The 20,736-nt window shown below is 43.6% G+C and overlaps 1 protein-coding gene across 5 annotated transcripts in view; it reads left to right on the top strand.

Annotated features, from left to right (window-relative positions):
- EXT2 (exostosin glycosyltransferase 2) overlaps nucleotides 1–20,736 on the top strand; it is a 136,439-nt gene that overhangs the window by 87,792 nt on the left and 27,911 nt on the right. For all 5 annotated transcript variants that reach the window (XM_087423096.1, XM_087423095.1, XM_087423093.1 and 2 more), the window contains 2 exons: nucleotides 2,844–3,033; nucleotides 11,675–11,841. In XM_087423096.1, coding sequence (XP_087279222.1) covers nucleotides 2,844–3,033; nucleotides 11,675–11,841 — 357 coding nt within the window. The remainder of the gene's footprint in view (nucleotides 1–2,843; nucleotides 3,034–11,674; nucleotides 11,842–20,736) is intronic.

The following is a 20,736-nucleotide window of genomic DNA, read 5'->3' as shown; positions in this document are numbered from 1 at the left end:
AAAGCAAATGATTAGGAATCATTCACTGTTTCTGATTTTACAGTTTCGTCATTGTAAAAGGAGAATCATGACTGGATCTGTCTTGGGGGTTGCTGTGAAGCTCAAAGGGGATAATGCGTGTAAAGCGTGGTGCCTGACACTTAGTGAGTACTCAGTGAGTCCTGACCGCGTCAGCATCACACGTTAGCTTATTTTACACGCTTCTTGTAAAAGTCTTTTCTGTTTCTTTTCCATTTAAAGTGGTGTTTTTCCAGCCTGAGAGAGTATTGTGTCGGGAGGAAGAGATGAGTGGGCTGGGGTGGTGATGGCAAAAAGACTGTGAACCTTGGGAATTGATTGTGATTTAGGCAGAGGGCTACCTGCGGACTTCAGTTTCCATACAAGTCAGGAAGATGTGAAGAATAAGATTTGGGGCAGAAAACTAAAAGGGGTTCCTACAATGTCAGCAGGTGCTGGGTCCAAATACTAAAATCCAGGCACCGTACTAAGACGACAGCTTGATGTTGGAGCGTGATATCATGGAAACAGAAGGCCAGCACTGAGAAGATAGCGTTTCCTGTTGTGCCTCTTGTGAAATCTCGTTACGGCCTGGTGTGGACATTTTGGCTTTGATATCCTGACTACATTAGGACTCCAGGAATCCCGTTCAGTCTCCTTGAGTTCCCATCCCATGTGTATTCCACGTGTCTGTGTACATTTCCTGTCCCACACTGTCCCATCTGGCAGGCAGCTGTTGTCATGGACGTGGGGATCGGTGTCCATCAGTGATCTGGACGTGGGTGATGGGGACCTGGGAATCCCAGAGTGTGAAAGACTCGAGGGAAGTGTAAGCAGCCAGAGTTGCAGGTAGGACATTTCATATTCAGCCTCCTCTCGCAGAGATGAAGTTAGGTCCTAGGTATTTCACATAATCACATGAATGCGAATGTAATTAATGCCACTGAATTGTACACTTAAAAATGGTTAAAATGGCGATTTTATGTTATATTTTACCACAGTTTTTAAAAATTAAAAACATAATTTACCAAAAACCATTGTATACTTGAAACGAGTGGACTGTCTAGTATATGAATTAGATCTCAATAAAGCTGTTTAAAAATATAAGAATGTTTTAACAATCTTTTTCTATTATCAGTTCAAAAATATTTTTACTTACATTGCTGCATTAAAAATTACTTAATATTTTAATGGTAGCCAAGAAATCGAATTTCCTTCGTTACTTTTTATACTTTATTTTGAAAAAATTCCAAACTTACAGAGAAGTTGCGAGAGTTACACAGTGAACACGCGCGCTCACCGCGCGTCTTCACGCATTTTATTTACTCATCCCCTTTATTCCCAGTGTTCAGAAGTGATGTGCTTTGCTATGCCAGTGGTTTTTGTTTCATTGCTTTGTTTTTTGTCTTTTTTTTAATTCAGTATACTGATTGCTTATTGGGCCTGTTCAGTCTGAAAGTCCGTGTCTCTCCTATCCTCTGTTCTGAGAGCTTATTTCATTTCTTCGGTATTTTCATTTCTTCCACATTCTGTGTTTTCTTTTGGAGGGGCCTCCTATTAGGTGGGTGTTGGACCTCCTGGGTTTTCTCTGACCTGTTTTTCATCTGTCTTGTTCACCAGACTGGAATATGTTCTTATCTTTATCAATCCAGCCTTTTAGAAAAATTTAAGCTATCATATTTTTAACGTCTGAGTTCTCTCCTGTTCTTGGATAGATCTTTTTAAATAAAAATAGCAATTTATTCTTATTTCATGGATGAAAAATCTTCTCCCTCTGAGGATGTAGTTTGTTGTTGATGTTATAATTTCCTTCTGCTGCTTCTGTTGTCTCTGTTTCTTCTGAGTTTTTGTTTTCCTATTTGTTCGTGTGGGTTTCTGTTGTTCATGCTGAAGATGTTCTTGAAATGTCTGTGATTCTAGGATCTGTTGGTGATTAAGAGGGAGGCACTGAGAACCTGATCAGAAGTGCTTGGTGTGAGGGCAAGCTGATTGCCCGGAGGCAATCATCTTCCCTGTCAGATGAGCGAGACACAGCTGCCAGCGTCCTGGGACCTGAAGGGGGAGGAAGGCTGCGGGGCTCATCCTTCAGAATATAGATGTTAACCCGCATGTCCCGCTCAGCCTGCCTGTGTTTCCGTGTCTAGAGCTTCAGTTTTCTCAGACAATACCCCGCCCCCCCCCCCCCCCCAGCTGGGTTGGGGAAGAAGAGAATTTTCTGGCTGAGTGGGCAGGTGAAGGGAAGGCCTCTCACTGCCCCTTACCCATATTTGTCACCAGTCCTCCTGTTTTCACCCCTCCCCCCCTCCCTCTCAAGGTACCCTCTGAGCTTACTTCCCGAGCCTTTGCGGGGTTCAGCAGCTTGAACTTGTTTGCCTCCCGGGCTCCCCCTTTGCGGTACTTAGGTTTCAGTATTCCCTCTCGTTCTCTGTTACCGCTGCCCTAGCCCCTCCAGTCTTTCAGAAACACGTTAATGCTGCCCATCAGCTGTTGTGTCCTCTCCCATTTCATTGTCACTGTAGGTTTATATGTTACGTTTCTGGACTGTCATTCTTGGTTTGGGGAGGAATGGAGATAAGTGCGTGCCTTTAATCCGCCATATTTAACTAGAAATCCCTTCTCAGTGGCAAAAATTCTCTGCTCCTTTTTGGGTGTTATCAAGCCAAACTGAATTAACAAGAGTCCCTACACATTTTGAGGGGAGACTTTGAACAGTTGCTTAGCTCTTGGGTTGGTCATGGTAAAAATTCACCAGTCTCTCACGTTTGGGTTTATTGGTGAGTGGGAAAGAGATGAGTGCCATTGTTACTAGATCCTCCTCTGACCCACATTCATCTGTTCTCTTGCAGAAGTGGGGTAGTGTGAGCAACCCCCTCTTCCTCCCGCTGATCCCACCACAGTCGCAAGGTTTCACCGCCATCGTCCTCACCTACGACCGAGTGGAGAGCCTCTTCCGGGTCATCACTGAAGTGTCCAAGGTGCCCAGTCTCTCCAAGCTGCTGGTCGTCTGGAATAATCAGAATAAAAACCCGCCAGAAGGTGAGAAGAGGGGGGATAGGGTGTGTCCAGGAAGGGCCTGATTTGGGCGTTAGCTCGACTCCCAGCGGGATTGATTTTGGATGTCCAAATTATTTGCGTTCTTTGTTTTAAAGGAAATTTCCTGCTTTGTCAGCAGTAATGCCATTTCTGAGGCAGCGTGACCCCGATTTTCTCAATCATCTCCTTCTTGTTCTAGGGTGGCCCATTTGACTCCAAGCCCAGGGCATGCTCTGTAGCCACAAGTGTTTGAGGGATTAGGAATCAATAGGATCAAAGGCCATCAGCCTTGGGAAGACAGATCTCAGCTTCCCTCAGCCATCTCAGCTGATTTGTTTACATGAAAACTCAGTCTAAAAGGCATTAGTTTTCTCCTTCTTTATCTCAGCTCTGATACTGTGTCCTTCTTCAAAAAAAAAAAAAAAAAAGGAGGGCCTCACCTCTATTTGGGGAAGTCAGCAAAGCATGCCCTCTCCAGGCTTGGAATCAGTTCCTTCAAGTGAGCACTCACGACACGTTCCCATGGGTTCATCCGTGAGCACGTTGCTCCTTGCCTTGGCCCACCGTGCAATCTGCTGGCTGGCAGCTAGGGTTGAGGGCTGTTTGATTAATTGGATTTGTTTTTAATTCAGGACGCGTAGAGTATGTTCCACCTGCATTTGGTTTCTTGTTTGGTCCGTCTATTACTGATCCTAATCCTGGGGCCTTCAAAGCTCCTGCCCTTTACAGCCTATTAAAGCCAGGAAGTTTCTGATGGCTTAGAGCAAGGAATGGGTTTGAAGTTGGTAATGTGCACCACTATCACTGATAAGGGCTAGTTTATGGCCTGACAGTAGTATCTGCACTTTTACGGCTATCCCCTTTTGATTGGTTATACTAAGTCGGACAGTCAACCCTGGAAGCTACCAGTAGGAGATCTATAGTCCAGGCTGGAGGAAGACCACAGTTCTGTCTCTGAGGCAAATCAGAATTTGCTTCTAGAAAATTCTCTAATTCCTCCTGAGACATTCAAAAATGTTTACTTAGTGGGATTTTTGTTCTTGGAGAGGATCATCTACTTTGTTTTTAGATTTAGGGAGCCACAGTGTGAGAGTAAACAAAATCATAACTATTTTAAATGAAGGTCCTATATGTGCCTTAGACACATTTTTTAAAAATTATCTTTTTATTAACTATGTTTATATGCCAAGTCTTTTTCCTTCTCAACATCTAGTTTTGTTTGACGCTCAATAAAGGAGAAAGGGGTAGAAGAAAAAGGAAGGTGTTGGCAGCATCTAAGAAGGAAGGAGGAAGAGACTGACAGGGAGGAAGGAAAAGGTAGAGGAAATGAACAGGAGCTGTGCAGGAAGGGACGTTGTGAGGACCCTGACAGCTGACTTGGTTCCATCGGTCCCAGTCGCCTTTCCCGGAGTGGAGTGGAGTGAATGGTCCTGCATCGCTGATTGGGCTCTTCACTTGTAAAGGAAGGGTCATGCTTTAAGGAGGAAGACTGTGTCTCCCTCGTGAATGGCCCTGCATCGCTGATTGGGCTCTTCACTTGTAAAGGAAGGGTCACGCTTTAAGGAGGAAGACTGTGTCTCCCTCGTGGAGTCCGGACCAGCCCGTGTGTCATGCTGCCTTCACACTCATGGATCTGCTCCTGCACACGAAGGCCCCCTGCTTTCGGAAGCCTCAGCCGCCCCCACCCTCCTGCCCAGAGAGGCAGAGAGCAGATTCTGGTGCTGAATGCAGAAGAGGCTTCTCCTTAGAGACCTTGGTTAATCCACTTTGGGCTTAAGGCGCATTATTTATTATGAGTTTGAGTCACTTCTTTTGGATATCGTTGCAAACTATGAGAAAGGAGAAATCTTTTTCTTCCTTCTTGGTCTAAGCCCCTCCATCGCATAACTAAAAGCAGTAGCCCAGAACTAGTTTTTGGAGCTGGGTGTTCAGTTTTAATTTTTGGTATAGATCCTACTAAAATGTAGTGGTTAATTTTATGACCAAGAGTTTAGTTTATTTTTGAAATATTTTGGCTCTAGGGAGGAAAGAGAGCCCTCAACTGATGAGGCCCTAATTTTGACACGTTTAGAGACTGGACCACTTTTTTCTAACAGTGGTTTTTAGGTCGGGGCTCTGGCTCTGGCAGTGAGGTTGTTTGGGGAGAACATGAACTGTGTTTAATCTTCTGTGGGGTGTTGTTCAGTTGGTAAATGAGGCTGTCAGCTCTGGCCCTCATGCCAGCAAAGGCATCTGAGTTTTCATATACGGCATTAGTAACATATATATTTTTTAAAAAGCAGATCCAAGGCTTTGAAATATTAGAGGCAAAAGTGATGTTTTTCACTTTCTCTGCATTTACTAAAATAAATATTGTGGTTAACATGTCTGCTGCTGGAAAGATTCGTGTAGGCAGAAATCCCCCCCCCCCTTTTTTTCACTCCACGACCCAACCAAATACTTTTTTCTTTTTGGTTACATTTCGGTCTAAATTGCTGGGTTTGAAGTTTAAGTAAATACTTAGATGAGGCAATAGAAATTTCCAGTGAGCTTTCGTCACGTTGGTTTTGAGCTCTGTCAGAAAGAACGGCGAGCCACTGCCTCCCTCCTCCCCAGCTCTTCTGTTCCAAGGTGGATGGATGTGGAGCTCATTTGTCCTGGCCCCCGCCTCCCTCTGAAGGAAGCTGTTGCACTGTACGTTTCAGATAGGTTTAACTCAGCCTCCTGTTTTAACCAATTTCAGTTTTAAATGTGGATTGGTCTCAGGAGCCCCCCAGCTTCGGACTGCGTCATGCATAGTTCTTCGCAGGCGGGATGGGATTGGCTGAGGGTCAGGATGGTGGGCCCAGAAGAGGCAACAGGGAAGCGGAAGCTGCAGCTCCCTTCCTTTTGAGCTGAATCCTGGGACTGTGGGAGGTAGGGTTGCGGGGATCAGATGCACACCGGCAGCTTGGGCACTCCTGAAGTGAGCTCCAGGTCTGTGCGGAGATGATCCGGTCATTTATTTTGCGGATCTGTGGTCAACCTGAGCATTTTGTAGTACCTTTGCCAAGTTGGAGAAAAACTCTCTTTGCTCACATCTCTCTTGGCATCCAGCATGGAGAAAACTGTTCATCAATACACATTTAAAAAAATCCTTAACACAAGGAGTTCTTTTTCTCCTTCGAGCTGGACTAAAGCTCACCACTGTGAAGTTATCAGGCCACTTGGCTCAGCTGTTTGTTTTTCATAAATTCAGCAATGTGTTTGAAAAATCCTGTTTTTCAGACTACTTTGTGTGAATGGAAGGTGACATTTCTGTGTGGCCAGCTACAGATTCACAGGGTGAGACACAAGATACAAGGGCGTGCTGTTCTATTTAGAATTGAAAGGACTAAGGAAAAGGAGACCTCGTCTGGGCTAAGCAATGGAATTAGAGCCTGAAGGTTTCCAGCTATGATATTGTTTCCTTCTGCACCCTAAGGGGTCACCCCACTTCCTTCTGTCTACACCTCTGCAAGTTGTCAGTAGAGAGGTGAAGTTCATAAGACTTTACAGGAGTCCATTTGTGAAGACTGGTGGTACAATGTTATTGTAACCATGTATCGTGTACCCTTTGTATCCCAGGATAGGATCTGTGCCAAGTGCTTTACACATTACCTCTAGTCCTCATGACCAACCTGCGGGGAAGCTGTGATTATCCACATTTCACAAAAATGAAACTCAGACTCGTTGAGTCATTTGCCTGAATCACAAAGCTGCAGATGGCAGAGCCAGCAATTAGCACAGGTCTCTCAGGACCCACAGCTCCTGCCCTTTGCACTGAGCCTTGCTGTGTCTCTTTAGATGACCATTAGCCATGGGAAAAGCATCGTGCTTTGTCGGTTCTCTGATTGGGAATCTGTCAAAGAACCAGGTCCTTGTCAGGGCCTCAAAGAGAGACAGAAAAGTAAATCTATTCTTTTGAAAATACTATTGGGGGGCCGGCCCAGTGGTGCAAGCGGTTAAGTGCGCACGCTCCGCTGTGGTGGCCCAAGTTCGCAGATTCGGATCCCGGGCACGCACCAATGCACTGCTTGTCAAGCCGTGCTGTGGCGGCGTCCCATATAAAGTGGAAGAAGATGGGCATGGATGTTAGCCCAGGGCCAGTCTTCCTCAGCAAAAAAAGAGGAGGATTGGCAGATATTAGCACAGGGCTGATCTCCTCACAAAAAAAAAAAAAGAAAGAAAATACTATTGGAAGGAAAAAAAGACTCTATTCCTTCTCACTGATATATTTTTTTCCTACCTCGTGCTCCTGTCCTAATTTTTTAAACAGAATTAAAATCCCATATCAGAATTATCTGCTTGAGGGCAGGGAGTAATTATAATGCTTGTTCTTTGGTTGCTGCCCTCTTATCCCTCCACAGAAGGGATGCTAAAGCCAGAGAAAACAGTAGTTTCCTTTCGTGATGGCCTGCTTTATTTGAAAATGTGAAAAGAAGACACTGGGATTTCTATTAAGAGTCCTATTTTGTGGTAACAGTGGTTCATAGACAGCAGGTCACTGAGATGGAGACTCCTTTCGCCAAAGCCGACTATTGGCTCCCCAGACCTAACTCAGCACAGGAAAGGTAGTCACATTTCCAAAGAAAGCCGTGATTCATTCTGCATTCCTGTCTGACCCCCGTATCCTCCTCTTCGGCCTTCCTCACTCTCTACAGCTTCCCCATCAAAGACTTTACAGGGGCAGGTTAGTTCCGTATGGACATTGTCTTGAGTCATTCTTTGGATATATGTAGGTGAAGAATGTGGAAAGCTGTCTGTGGGTTGCAACACTGTACATGCTTCCCAAGGGAAAATCCAGATCTCATCTGGGGTAGAGGAGTGTTTCTGCTTGACCAAAGCAGCTAGCCTGTTTTCTATACGCATTGCCAACAGAGGAGCTGTTTGTTGCCTTGTGAAATTAACATGGCAAAAGTTCCATGTTCTTTTGCTTCATCAGTGTGTTAGATTTGCTCAGTTCCAGAGGATAAATGGCAGGAATTCTGTTTATCTACAAGTGGACATGGAAGGTACACGCTGGGGATATGCCACTGGACTGTCAGAGTAGTGGACCAGATCTAACATTACCACTTTGCCACCACCACCTAAGGTTTGAAAAAAATCACTTGGTTCTGTAAATAGACACACACTTTGGAGGGAAAGCATAGCCAGCATTTAGTGGGTGTCCACTGTGTGCCAGGTCCTGTGCCGCTGAGTGCGTTCCTGTTCTTTCTCACGGTCAGTCCTGCGAAGATGGTGGTGCTGTTCCTTCTCCATAGCCAGAGAAACAGGTTCACAGTTAGTGACTTGTTCAAGATCACCTGGCTAGGAAGGGGTGCACCTGGGATGTGAAGTTGTTTCCTGGGACTGTGATGTGTTACTGCCTCTTGCAATCCCTGGACCTCAGAGGCATCTTGTTTGGTCTCTCATCTGATGTCAGGTAGAAATCTGACCTAAGTTAGTACATTTCAAGTAAAAGGGCACGTTGTGTTGCTTAAGGTATTTCATTCCATCTTAAGACAGTTTGTACCATCAGAAAATTCTTACCTATTCTGAGTCTAAATCAATTTCCCTGTAACAGTCACCCAGCCATTGGTCATGGTTCTAACTTCAGAGGCCATAGAGAGCAATTCCCAAAAGTCTGATAACCCTTCTGACATCCCTAGTGAATTAGTCAAGGTCCAGGTAGGAGACAGAAACCACACGGTAGCTTGAACAAGAAGAGTTTAATATAAAGAATTATTAACGAGTAACAAGAGATTGGTGACTAAAGAGTAAAAGGAACTCTGAAGATTACAGGAAATAAATTTGGGAGAGCCCTTCCCCAGCTAGGTCTGAGATTCAGACCTTGTTGGAGAGAGAGTGGCTGTAGCCCACCGCACAGTGAGGTTTGCTGAGGAGCCACAGACCAGCTGCCCCCTTGGTTCCCCACAGAATTCAACAGGAGGCTGCCCAGGGCATGTTGCTGAACTTGCCGAGAAGCTGGCGAGGTTCACAGAGCTCCCCTGGAACCACCGACGGGGAGAGCCTCCACTGAGGTCCACAGAAACTTCTGGGAAGCTGCCCCTGGAGGTGCCACTTCCACTCGCTGGAGTTAAGTGCCACTGCCTGCCTGCTGGCCAAGTACTGAGGGAGCAAGAAGTGAAAAGGCACGCCGGAACCCGGGAGAAAAGCCCCTTCCGCCCGAACTTTCCTCCAGCGCCCTCTTCTGACAAGGGGACATGTTTACAGGGCCCAGTTCCAGTATCAGACAGGGCAGTGAAGGGTGAATTTGAAGCTGAGAGGCAATAAATCAACAACTGGCACATTTAGTTTTGTTAAGCACTCTATAGAAATCCTGGATTCAGGTACCTGCACTATCCTCATAACTCCTTGCAAACTCTTTACCAGTTTATTCGTACTTCTCTCCTATTGTGATACCCAAACGTGAATAGAGAGTCTAGTACAGAGGTTCTCACAGTGTGCTCCAGGGCCCCCCGGGACATCCCTGAGATCCTTTCAGGGGGTCTGTGAGGTTAAAATTATTTTCATAAGAGTACCAAATCACTTATTCCTCCACACGTGTACAGTGGAGGTTTCCAGAGGCTGCGTGACACAGGATGACATCGTCACTCTGTTGGCTAAGGGAACGTGTGCTTGTGTATTTTCGTGTTTTACAATTTCCTCACTTTTAACTTATGATACCATAAAGTGTGTGTGTGTGTGTGTGTGTGTGTGTGTGTGTGTGTCCGTGTCCGTGTCCATATCCTCCACATAAACAAGACCTGTTTGGAGTTCTCAACAGTTTTTAAGAGCACAGAGGATTTGGACAGTAGATTTACGACAGGAATTTTGTTTATCTGGAAGAGGGACTGGGAAGCAAACAAGAGTAAAGATGATTACTGGCAAAAATTATTGAACTTCCTTGTTTTGTTCCAGATCTAGAGAAGCGAGATTTTCAAGCTACAATAGATAGTACAGGTCCTATTTGGTCTTTGATGCTAAACAGGTTTAGGTTCAATGATTAGCCTTATTGTTTATTAGCTCTGTAACGCTGGCCAAGTTACTTAACCTCTCTGAGTCTCGTAAACACTACTTTGTACATAATTTCCGCCCCATAGGGTTATCAGGAGGATTGAGTGGCATTGCATCTATAAAGTGTCTGGCATGTACTAGTTGCTTAATAAGGGTCCCCTTCTCTCTCTCTGCTTATTCTTACTTGAGAAGAAGGGACTTGCCTAAGACCCCATGGGTGATGCAGAACTCAGGTCTCCAGTCTCTCAGTCCTGTGGCCATCCATTTGTTCCAAAGATGATTATTGATTATGTAATTCTGTGCCAGGAATGAAACTGATTAACTCTTACTGTTGAGTAAAAGGCAGTGCCCATAGCATCATTTCTTTGGTCTCTGGTTCAGTCCTTTCCCAAACATGCTGCTTTTGGAGTTGACCACTTTTTCAGGCTCTGGGCTTATTTAAGACTGTAAATATCTCCTTGATTACAGGGCCTCTCACTTGCACAGGCCTCTTCCAGTGCCCTGGGAGTGCCCCGACAATGTGTTACATGGTTATATTGTAAAATATCCAGCAGTAAGATATTTTATCTGCGGTTGGTTAAGACAGCCTTTTTCCCTTCTGATTTTCCCTGTCATACTTCTCCTTCAGTGTGGTGACTTTGGAGTGGCCACAGGCATTGTGGGGCCTCAAGACCCACAAAAACTAGGTCTTCCCACAATTACGTGATGGACTTTTTGGAAGCAGTGTGATACCTAGCGTCCCTAGTCTTATTTCACAAATGCTGTGTGAAGAACAAACTGCTCTCTGTAAAGAACCCTGAGGTCTATGGACATGGGTACTGCACCAAAGAAGTATTAATTTCAGGCTATGCTAAATGCAATATTTTAAAATAAGGAAGCTGTGGTTGAATTGCTTCAATCATTTCAAAGTAGAATGGGAAAAAATGTAAGGCCAGTCATGGGTTGGTGTTTCTTCAGTATACTAGAAAATCCCACATAATTGGACCTAGAAATTTGATACTTACTCTGTAAATTGGTCATGATGAGAAACCAAGCCCCGTGAACCAGTGGGGAAGGGCTGCCGCGGGGACAAAGCGCTAAGTTAAAGCTGTACTCATTCAGTGGAACAGCGTTGCAGGGCGGGTTTTAGCAGCATTGATGGCTGTTTGTGATTGTGTTATGGCTGTGGGCACACTGAGGGTCTTCAGCACATGCAGTGTGTTTCCCGGCAGAGCTGCAGGCACGTTTTGAGCTGGGTGTACCTACCTGAGAGTATTTTGCAGAGGTCGTAGGGTTCTGATGTTCAAACCACGGCCTGAGAAGGAGGCAGTCCAGGTCGACTCTTCCCCTTGTCAGCATGATCTTGGGCGGTCATTCTGCTTCTCTGTCTCTCAGCTGTGAGCTGAAGCCAATTTGTACTTTCTGGTTAAGACAGTACTGAGAATTAGTAGGATTGTAAGGACTTAGAGAGGATAAGAATATTTATAATATAAAATATTATAAAAATGCGTCTGTAAGATTTCCCCTTGCACAGTTATACGTGTGGATTTAGTGAGAGCCGTGGATGTATGTTGATTCCTCCATCACATCTGTGATATGAGGCTTTCACCACTTTTTCTCCTCACCAAAGTTAGAAGAGTAAGAAATACCTTGCTTTTCCTTTTTCCAGATTCTCTCTGGCCCAAAATCCGGGTTCCGTTAAAAGTTGTGAGGACCGCTGAAAACAAGTTGAGTAACCGTTTCTTCCCTTATGATGAAATCGAGACAGAGGCGGTCCTGGCCATTGATGATGACATCATTATGCTGACTTCTGATGAGCTACAGTTTGGTTATGAGGTAAGGAGGGTTTAAAAGGTGTATTTACATATTTAGTGTTTATTGCCTATTATTGCTTGTCTTTCCTAATAAAGACTATTATATTTCATTCTCTAAAGTCATAATTTCTAAATTCTAAGAGTCCAAAAGCCGTGCATAGGAGTGTGGGTTATGAAGCTGTTCTTTAAAACCTTGGGGAAACCCTATTCCAGAATGACAGCTGTGCCCTCCACCAGTTTTGGGAACTCCCAAGGAGAGTCCCGGGGGACATTTTCAAAAGAGCGTCTATAGCATTTAACAAGCACTTAATTGATGTCTCCTTGAATAGCACTTCCCCTGACTCAAGCAGCTGGGCACGGCAACAATAAAAACATCAGTAAGTGAAGAAGCTGGCGACACTGACAGACAGAAAGCAGACCCTGGTGATGGCTTTCTTTCTGGGTTTTAAGTGGAGAGGCTAGCCGCCTGTCTTCAGGGAGAAGCGTTCTCTATCACCATTCATTCAGTGCGGCTGATGGATTAAGCTGGGTTCAGGGGTTAAGTATGGAGACCAGTAAAGGTCTCCCCAGGGGAAAGTGCCGGAGCTGAGGCCTGGTGGAAAGCAATAGGAATTGATGAGCTCTGTCAGAGAGGATGTGCGTGAGATGCATGATGGCGACAGGCAGAGGCCCGCGGCTGCAGGGGTGTAATGGCGTATCAGACCCAAGCGAAACAGAGTGTATAAATCAGTCAGCTCCACTGGCCCAGGGGAAAGTGGTGAAACTTCTCCCCGAGAGTCACCCTGCCTTTGGCAGAGAGGGAGCCATGTTCTTTAGTTGACTCAGGATACACTGAATTTGAGGCTCTAAGAAATCGTGACATTTTATTGAATGAAGCTGTATTTGGTACATATATTTATTATAGAAGTTTATTTTCTAACCCTTAAATTAAAAGTGGATTTTAAGGGGAAGAAATAGGAATCCCCCTACCACTGCCACCACCAAAAAATTAAAAGTTCAAGTTTTCCTAGGTATCTATTTTTTATGGTTCCATATGAGTGTAAAAGAAATTGTTGTGAAATAGGCTGATGTGTGATACCCTAGTCAATATAGTTACTGGCCAGTGAAAGGCATGAGAGTAGCTAATAAAACATACATTCACCTTTTTGGATTTATTTTCATTCATCGAGGTGTCTTTTACATCATCACATCTAGGGTGTTCGAATGAATGACTGTCATTCCCCCTTTTTTTTTTTTTGTAAGGAAGATCAGCCCTGAGCTAACGTCCATGCCAATCCTCTTTTTTTTTTTTTGCTGAGGAAGATTGGCCTTGGGCTAACATCCGTGCCCATCTTCCTCCACTTTATATGGGATGCCGCCATAGCATGGCCTGACAAGCGGTGCATTGGTGTGCACCTGGGATCCGAACCCCAGGCCGCCAGCAGTGGAGCGCGAGCACTTAACCACTATGCCACGGGGCCAGCCCCTGTCATTCCCATTTTTTAAAAAAGCAAATTACATACTTGTTTCTCTAGCCAACTCATGGCAAAAGACCAATTTTTTCTGCCAGTATTTTCTCTCTTCATTGCACAAATGGCTTCAAACTAGACCCATGTGTTTATTTTTGTGGTAAAAGGGAGCCTTCAGAATGATACAGCCGAGACGGGCAGAGTGCTACCTCTTCCGTACTTTCAGTTGGTCTAAATAAGGCCTGATGAAAGGAAGGCGGATCAAAAGTATTCTCTTCAACCTTGAGCTGGAACCTTGAGATCGCATGAGTATTGAAACCTGGGATCTCCTTCAGCTTTGAGTTTGTTTCAAGCAACAAAGAATGTGTTCATGAGAGGAGGTACAAAGCCCAGAGGGACTGAGCGTGGATCTTCTCCTCTTTCCTCTGGTGACCTGTGTTGGGTTCCACGTACTTCTACAGAAGTAACTACACAGCTGGGGGGTGGGGGCGGCAGGAAAACGCCTCGTCTCCATTAATCGGAATCTTCTCCAGATGCTCTGAAAGGCACAACTTCCATAACTACCGTCTGTGTACAACTGGCTGCGTTCCTTTCGATGCCCTGGGTGTTCACATACATTGCTCACAATCTTTTCCCAGACCTGCAAGGCGGTTGTTGTTTTTCTCCTTCTTGACTAAGACTAAGCAAGGTAAGATCACTTGCCTACAGTCCCACAGCTAATCAGTGGGAGAGCTGGCATTTAAATCCAGGTCTGCCTGATGCTCTCCTGCCTTCCCTGAGGACTCTGCCCTGTCAGAGACTACTGGTTCTCAAAAGTAGTCCTGAGAACCAGCAGCATACCAGTTGTCCATCACGAAATTATCTTGATGCTGAGGAAATCAAATAAATTTCTCAGGCATCCCTAGCATTGGTGCTTTAGGGTAAATTTGCAAAGTTATTTCTTGCATCGTAATTCATTTTATGGACATAGTTAGAATAGCTCTGGGCCCAGGTTTCTGCTCCGTCACTGACCAGGTCATGACCGTGGACAAGTTACTCAATCCCTCAGGGTCTTAGTTTATTGTTGTATAAAATGGCGATAACAAAATGTACTTCGTTAGGTTTCATGTACCTTGGATAAAATGCCGTAGTGCCCACCACAGGGAAGGTCTCAGGGAGTACACTTGCTGTGTGGTGGGCGGTGTGCTCTCACTGTTCACGACACCGTTGTTAGCTGCTGCTACCACGGCCACTGCTGTTATCCTCATTGTCCACTCGGATTCTACTGCGAGTCATGAGAAAGGTTGGCTGTTGTTTTCGTTATTCAGAAGGTGCGTTTCTCTTCTGGAGAGGATACCCAGTTTTGTGTTGAGTCAGAAGACAGAAGATGATGGAGCTCCTAAGTCTGTTTTTTATGCCAAAGCCTAGGATTATTGTCCTGCAGGAATTGGGAGCAGGCTTGACTGATTAAGTGACTAAATAAATCAGTGCACACAAATTTCTATCATAGGGGAGTTATGTTGGAACCTAGTGCTGCCTCTTTGTCGCGCTTATCACAGTGTTAGGGTTGTAGCTATCTTGTTAATTGCTCCTCCTCCTTCAGCCTTCAGCCCAAATGTCACCGTCTCAAAGAAGCTTTCAGAGTCCCAGACTAGTTTAGGTTCAGAGCACTCTGTACCTCCTTGTAAGCAAATAATTAATTGTGAAGTGTGTTGTTCAGTGTCTGCTTTTATTCTCGAACGTAGGCCCCATAAGGGCGGGAACCATGGCTTTCTTGTTCATTGCTGTATCCTCTATGCCTAATCCAGTTCATTCCATTCAGCAGTTACTCAGTAATGTTTGATGAGTGAATAAATCTTCATTACCAGCATGCATATGAAAGATATGAAACAAAGTATTCTGGCCTGCTTGCATTTCCACTTTATTGTGATCCACAATCTGGATATAGCCATTTTGGAAGACAGTTGGGAGTTTAAAATGTTAAACATAGATCTACCATGTGACCCTGCCATTCTTCCCATGGGGATTTACCCTAGAGAAATAAGAGTATATGTATACACAAATATGTGTACACTAATATTTAAAGCAGCTTTTATTTGTAATAGCCAAAAACTGGAGGAAAAAAAATGTCTATCAAAAGTTGAATGAATAAACTAATTGTGGTATATCCCTACAATAGAATACTGCTCAGTAATAAGCATATTTTATGGGGATTCCATTTATATAAAATTCTGGAAAATGCAAACTAATCTTTAGTGATCGAAAGATCAGTGGTGGCCTGGAGAAGGGGTGGGGAGGGTTGAGCTGTGAAGGGCAGGAGTGAAGAATAACAAAGGGGCACAAAGAACTTTCAGGGGAAATGGACATGTTCATTATCTTAATTAGATTGATGGTCTTACTGGTGTAACAGATATCAAAACATTTCCAATTATACACTTTAAATAGGTTCAGTTTATTGCATGTCAACTAACTATATTTTCAAAAAGCTATAAAAAGTATACTCTTGCCATAGTGTTAGAAATGAAATGCTTGAAAAATTTAATAAAATGTGTACCAGATATTTTCAGTGAACACTAAAGATGTTGCTGAGAGAAACTGAAGAACAACTTCATAAATGAAAAGATGTTTCATGCATAAGAATCCAAAGACTCACTGTTATTAAGGTGTAAATTCTCCCCAATTGTTCTATAGATGCAAAGCAATTCCAGTCAAAGTCCCAGAAGCCTTTTTTTTTTAAATGGAAATTGACAAACCAGTTCTAAAATTGAAATGGAAACACAGTGGACCTGAAAAAGCGAAAGCAATTTTGAGAAAGAAGAACGAAGTTGCAGGACGGCCTTATTTTAAGACTTGCTGTAAAGCTACGGTAGGCAAGACACTGTGGTGTTGGTGTAAATTAGATGTGTAGATCAGTGAAACTGAATAAACAGTCCAGAATAGACCACATGTGTGGTCAATTAATTTTCAGCAAAGCACCTGAGTCAGTTCAGTGGAGATGGGACAGTCTTTCACTAGCTGGTGCTGCAACAATTTGATATCCATATGTCAAAAAATAATCATGACCCTCACCTCACACTGTATATAAAAATTTAACTCAAAATGGATCCGAGTCCTGAATGCAAGAACTCAAATTATGAAACTTCCTGAAGGAAACAGGAAAAAATCCTAGTGTACCTGGTCTAAGCAATGATTCTTAAATAGGAGACAAATAGCATGAATTAGAAAAGACACCAAAATGGATAAATTGGACTTCATGAAAATTAACAACACTTAAAAAGACACTTCTAAGAAAAAAAAAGGCAAGTCATAGACTGGGAAAAATATTTTCAAAACATATATGTGATAAAGGACTTGTATCCAAAATATATAAAGAACTCTGACAACTCAATAATAAAACAAGTCAATAAAAAACGGGCAAAATATTTGAGCAATTACTTCATGAAAGAAGTTATAGGGGTGTAAACTAACGTTTGGAAAATCCTCCACATCATGGTCATTAGGGCAATTCTAAAATAAAAGCACAGTGGGTTATCACCGTATACCCACTAGAATGACTAAATAAAATTTGAAAGACTGACAGTGCCACATCCTCCTGAGGCTGTGGAGCAGCTAGAACTCTCAAACGTTGTTAGTAAACATGCAAAATGGAACAGCTTGTTTGGAAAAGAGTTTGGCAGGTTCTCATAATGTTAAACATACACTTTTCATATGACCCAGCTTCCAAAAGAAATAGAAACATATGTCTACACAAAGACTTGTACTCAATGTTCAAAGCCTTATTTGTAAGATCCAAAAACTAGATATATCAGCTGGCAAGTGGAGAAACAAATTGTGGAATATCTATGCAATGGAATGCTACTCAGCAGTAAAAAGAAATGAACTACCGATGTATGTGACAACGTGGACAAATCTCAAAATCGTTGTGTTAAGTGACCAAAGCCAGATGCAGAAGTATGTGTCCATGTATATGAAATTCTAGAGTATAAAAAACTATATTGTCAGGGGTAGGGGATGGATGGGATTGACAAGAGCAAGAAGGAACTTTTCAGATGATGGAAATGTTCCAGATTATGATTGTGATGGTGGTTATACAACTATATACACTTGTCAGAACACACTTAAAATTGATGATTTTATTGTAAGTAAATTATATTCCAAAGCTGAAAAAGTTTGTGGGGTCAGCTAAAGTGGTTCTTAAGGGATATTTGTAGTATTAAATGCTTATATTAGAAAAGAAGAAAGGTCTAAAATCCGTCACCTAAGTTTGTTCTGCTTTGAGGAGCTAGGAAAAGAAGAGTAAATTAAACTCAGAGCAAGTAGAAGGAAAGAGTAAAGATAAGTAAAGTAAAGGCAAGTGAAGCTAGTAAAATCAGTGAAGTAGAAAACAGACCAACAGAGAAAATTAACAGATCACAAAATTGGCTTTTTGACAAGATTAACAAAACCCATAAACCCTTAGCCAGACTACTCAGAAACAGAGAACACAAATTAGTATCAGGAATGAAAAGGAATTAAGGAAGGGTTGTCACTATAGATCCTACAGGCATTAAAGGAATCTTAAGACAATATTATGAAAATTTATATGAAGTGGAAGAATTCTTTGAAAATTACAACTTACATAAAATTAAACAGAATATGTAGATAACCCTCTATTAAAGAAATTGAAATTGTTGTTGTCAAAATCTTCCTACAAAAAAAACTCCAGTCCAGATGGTTTTACTGGTGATTTCTTGAGAATAAAGTGATAGTTTCAGGTTGGAAAGAGAGTTAGAGATAATCTGGCTTGCTCACTTTTGCTTAGGGATGAGGCCCATCCATAAACTGTGTAAAGCCCAAAAGTGACCTGCCCGATACCACCCAGTTAGTAAGTGGCGCTAATAGGCTTAAAGCTCATTGTAGAGCTGTTTTCCCCATGCCGTGCCACCTGTAAGAACTTCGTAATATAACTGCTCTGATTTTCCCCTCTGTACCATTCATACTCATTTGTTGAAGATAAAAACACTTGAGCATTTTCCTTCATATTCTAATATGCACAAGTAAGAATCCATATCAGTCAGGAAAATGGAATCCATGCTAGTTGTTTCAATAGAATGAATTTAATATATGAAATTTTCTAATACAAGGCGTTAGCTGAGAAAACAAGAAGGGAACACTGAGGGTATAAGAGATCATAACTCCGGGAAGCATCTGCCACCCCAGGGGGGAAGGAGCAAAGGAGAGAAGGGAAGAGGTCGGGGTTATTGGAACCGGGATGCTCGGAGGAACCCCCCTCCCCCACCCCTACCCGGGGCTGGGCCTTAGACCTCCGAGAAGGGGCCCCTGGCTGGCCAGTGCTGGTACTTCTGAGGGGGCCAGATGGGGCTGGTTCTGGAATGCTGAAAGAGGCTAGAACCGCTGCTGCTGCTGGGGTGAAATGCCAGTGTCGGGGAAAGCAGGCAGACAGGAGGTAACACCCTCTCCATTTCTCCAGGCCCTCTCTAGTGCCCCCTATTGACAGAACCTAACAGGAAGCCACCCAGCACAGGGGAAGTATTTGCAGAGTCTCAGCCCCAGCACCACAAAGCAGAATGCAGATGCGGGAGTTGGGGCTGCGAGACAATAGCTTAATAAATGGCACAGTCCACCCCTGGGGCCACTCGGCATACGTAGGCACCATTCTACAGGTGTTTGAACTTCCATGCAGCAATGGGAACAACTCGATTCTTCTACTAAGAATGTGCAGCTATCCTTTCTACATATAAAGACATCATTCTCTCCCCCAAAAGGGGAGACACAAAGTCCCAATAGTCATAATATCAATCTCTAGGTAATTATTAATTCTTTAATTTAGTCACAGTTCTACTTGAATATTCTGTAACTTAATGGATAAATTGTAGACTTCCAATTCTGGACAAGATCGAGTAAGCACATTTCACCCTATTCCTGGAAAAAGAAGACAGAGTGGTTAGGAACCTCAGGACTTGAGGGGTGCCCTGGCAATGAGTTCCTTCCTTCCTTCCTCCCTCCCTCCCTCCCCTCCTCCTTTCCTCCCTCCCTCCCTCCCCTCCTCCTTTCCTCCCTCCCCTCCTCCTTCCCTCCCTCCTTTCTTTCCTTCCCCTACCCTCAGTGCTGGAGAAGGCCATAACACTTAGAGCTACAGATTAAAAACAAACAAAACAAGAAAATCCCACTTTTTCTTGCCAAAGGCCTGGGAAGAGGGCAGCCCTGCAGACGGAACCCTTTTGCCTGTACCCACTCCATGCCAGGCAAACTCCATGAAAAAAGCGGTAAGTACCTCTGTCAGCTAGATGCTGTGACTGTGGAGGTTGTCATGCAGAGCCCTGATGATCATCCCCGTCCTGCACTAACAGGAGACGACACTCCTCCCCTGCCCGCCTCTCCACTGTGGAGACAGTGGAGTTGAACCCAGTTAACTGTCTATGCCCTGCAGTAAGTGAACGTCAGCAAAGACGCAAGTGCAGAGACTGTTGGGGACAAGTCCCGTCCACCGTCCCCAGCCTGCACCAAGCAATAGACAGCAAAGAGGCAGCACCTCTTCCCTTCCCAGCGCGAGAGCGGAGGGAAGATTATGGGCAGGAGGAAGCTGAAAAGAGGATCCTTTAAATCTGTGCATGAAGTCCTGGGCACACTCACCCCCTCTCCCTCCAAAGCAGCCCGTGCATGAACCTGACTAGAATCAACACAGCAGAAGCTTCGAGAAATAAACTATGACGTAGAATACCACCTACGTTTCTAATTAGTCCCTAGGTAGCACACAAGTTGGGCAGACTGGAAGAGCCCCATCAAGTCTTTGAAAACTAAATTGATATGCAATCCACAGCCCACAAAAGTGGGCCAGGATGTGCATTCTGAACCTGAACTCCCTGCTAACATAGAAAATTTGAAAGACAGCAGCACCTCATAGTAATACTCAGAATGTTCAGGATACAATCCACAATTACTCCTCATACCAAGAACCAGGAAAATTGCAACTTTAATGAGAAAAGATAATCGGATGCCAACACCAAGATGACACAGATGTTGGAATTATTTGACAAGAATTTTAAAACCACTATCATAAAAAAATCCTTTAATAAGCAGTTATGAGCACTGTTGAAACAAATGGAAAAATAGAAAGGCTTGATGAAAAAACAGAAGATATAAAGAAGAACCAGATGGAAATTTCAGAACTGAAAATTACAGTAAGCGAAATTTAAAACTCACTGGGTGGGCTCGATAGGTGAATGGAAATAACAGGAAAAAATTGGTGAACTTGAGGATAAATCAATAGTAATTATTCAGTATGAACAACAGAGAGAAAACAGATTGAAGAAAACAAAATGAACAGAGCCTCAGGGACCTGTGGGACAATCACAAAAGATATAACATTCATGTCATCAGAGTCCCAAAAGGAGAAGAGAAAGAATGTGGGGCTGAAAAAGTATTTGAAGAAATAATGGCTGAAAACTTCCAAAATTTGGCAAAGGACATTAAACTTACAGACTCAAGAA

The sequence above is a fragment of the Ceratotherium simum genome, chromosome 34, assembly GCF_057802395.1.
Source record: "Ceratotherium simum simum isolate JZ-2026a chromosome 34, ASM5780239v1, whole genome shotgun sequence".
Taxonomy (NCBI): Eukaryota; Metazoa; Chordata; class Mammalia; order Perissodactyla; family Rhinocerotidae; genus Ceratotherium; species Ceratotherium simum.
The sequence above is the reverse complement of the archived record's forward strand: the minus strand, read 5'-3'. Positions and strand labels throughout refer to the sequence as shown.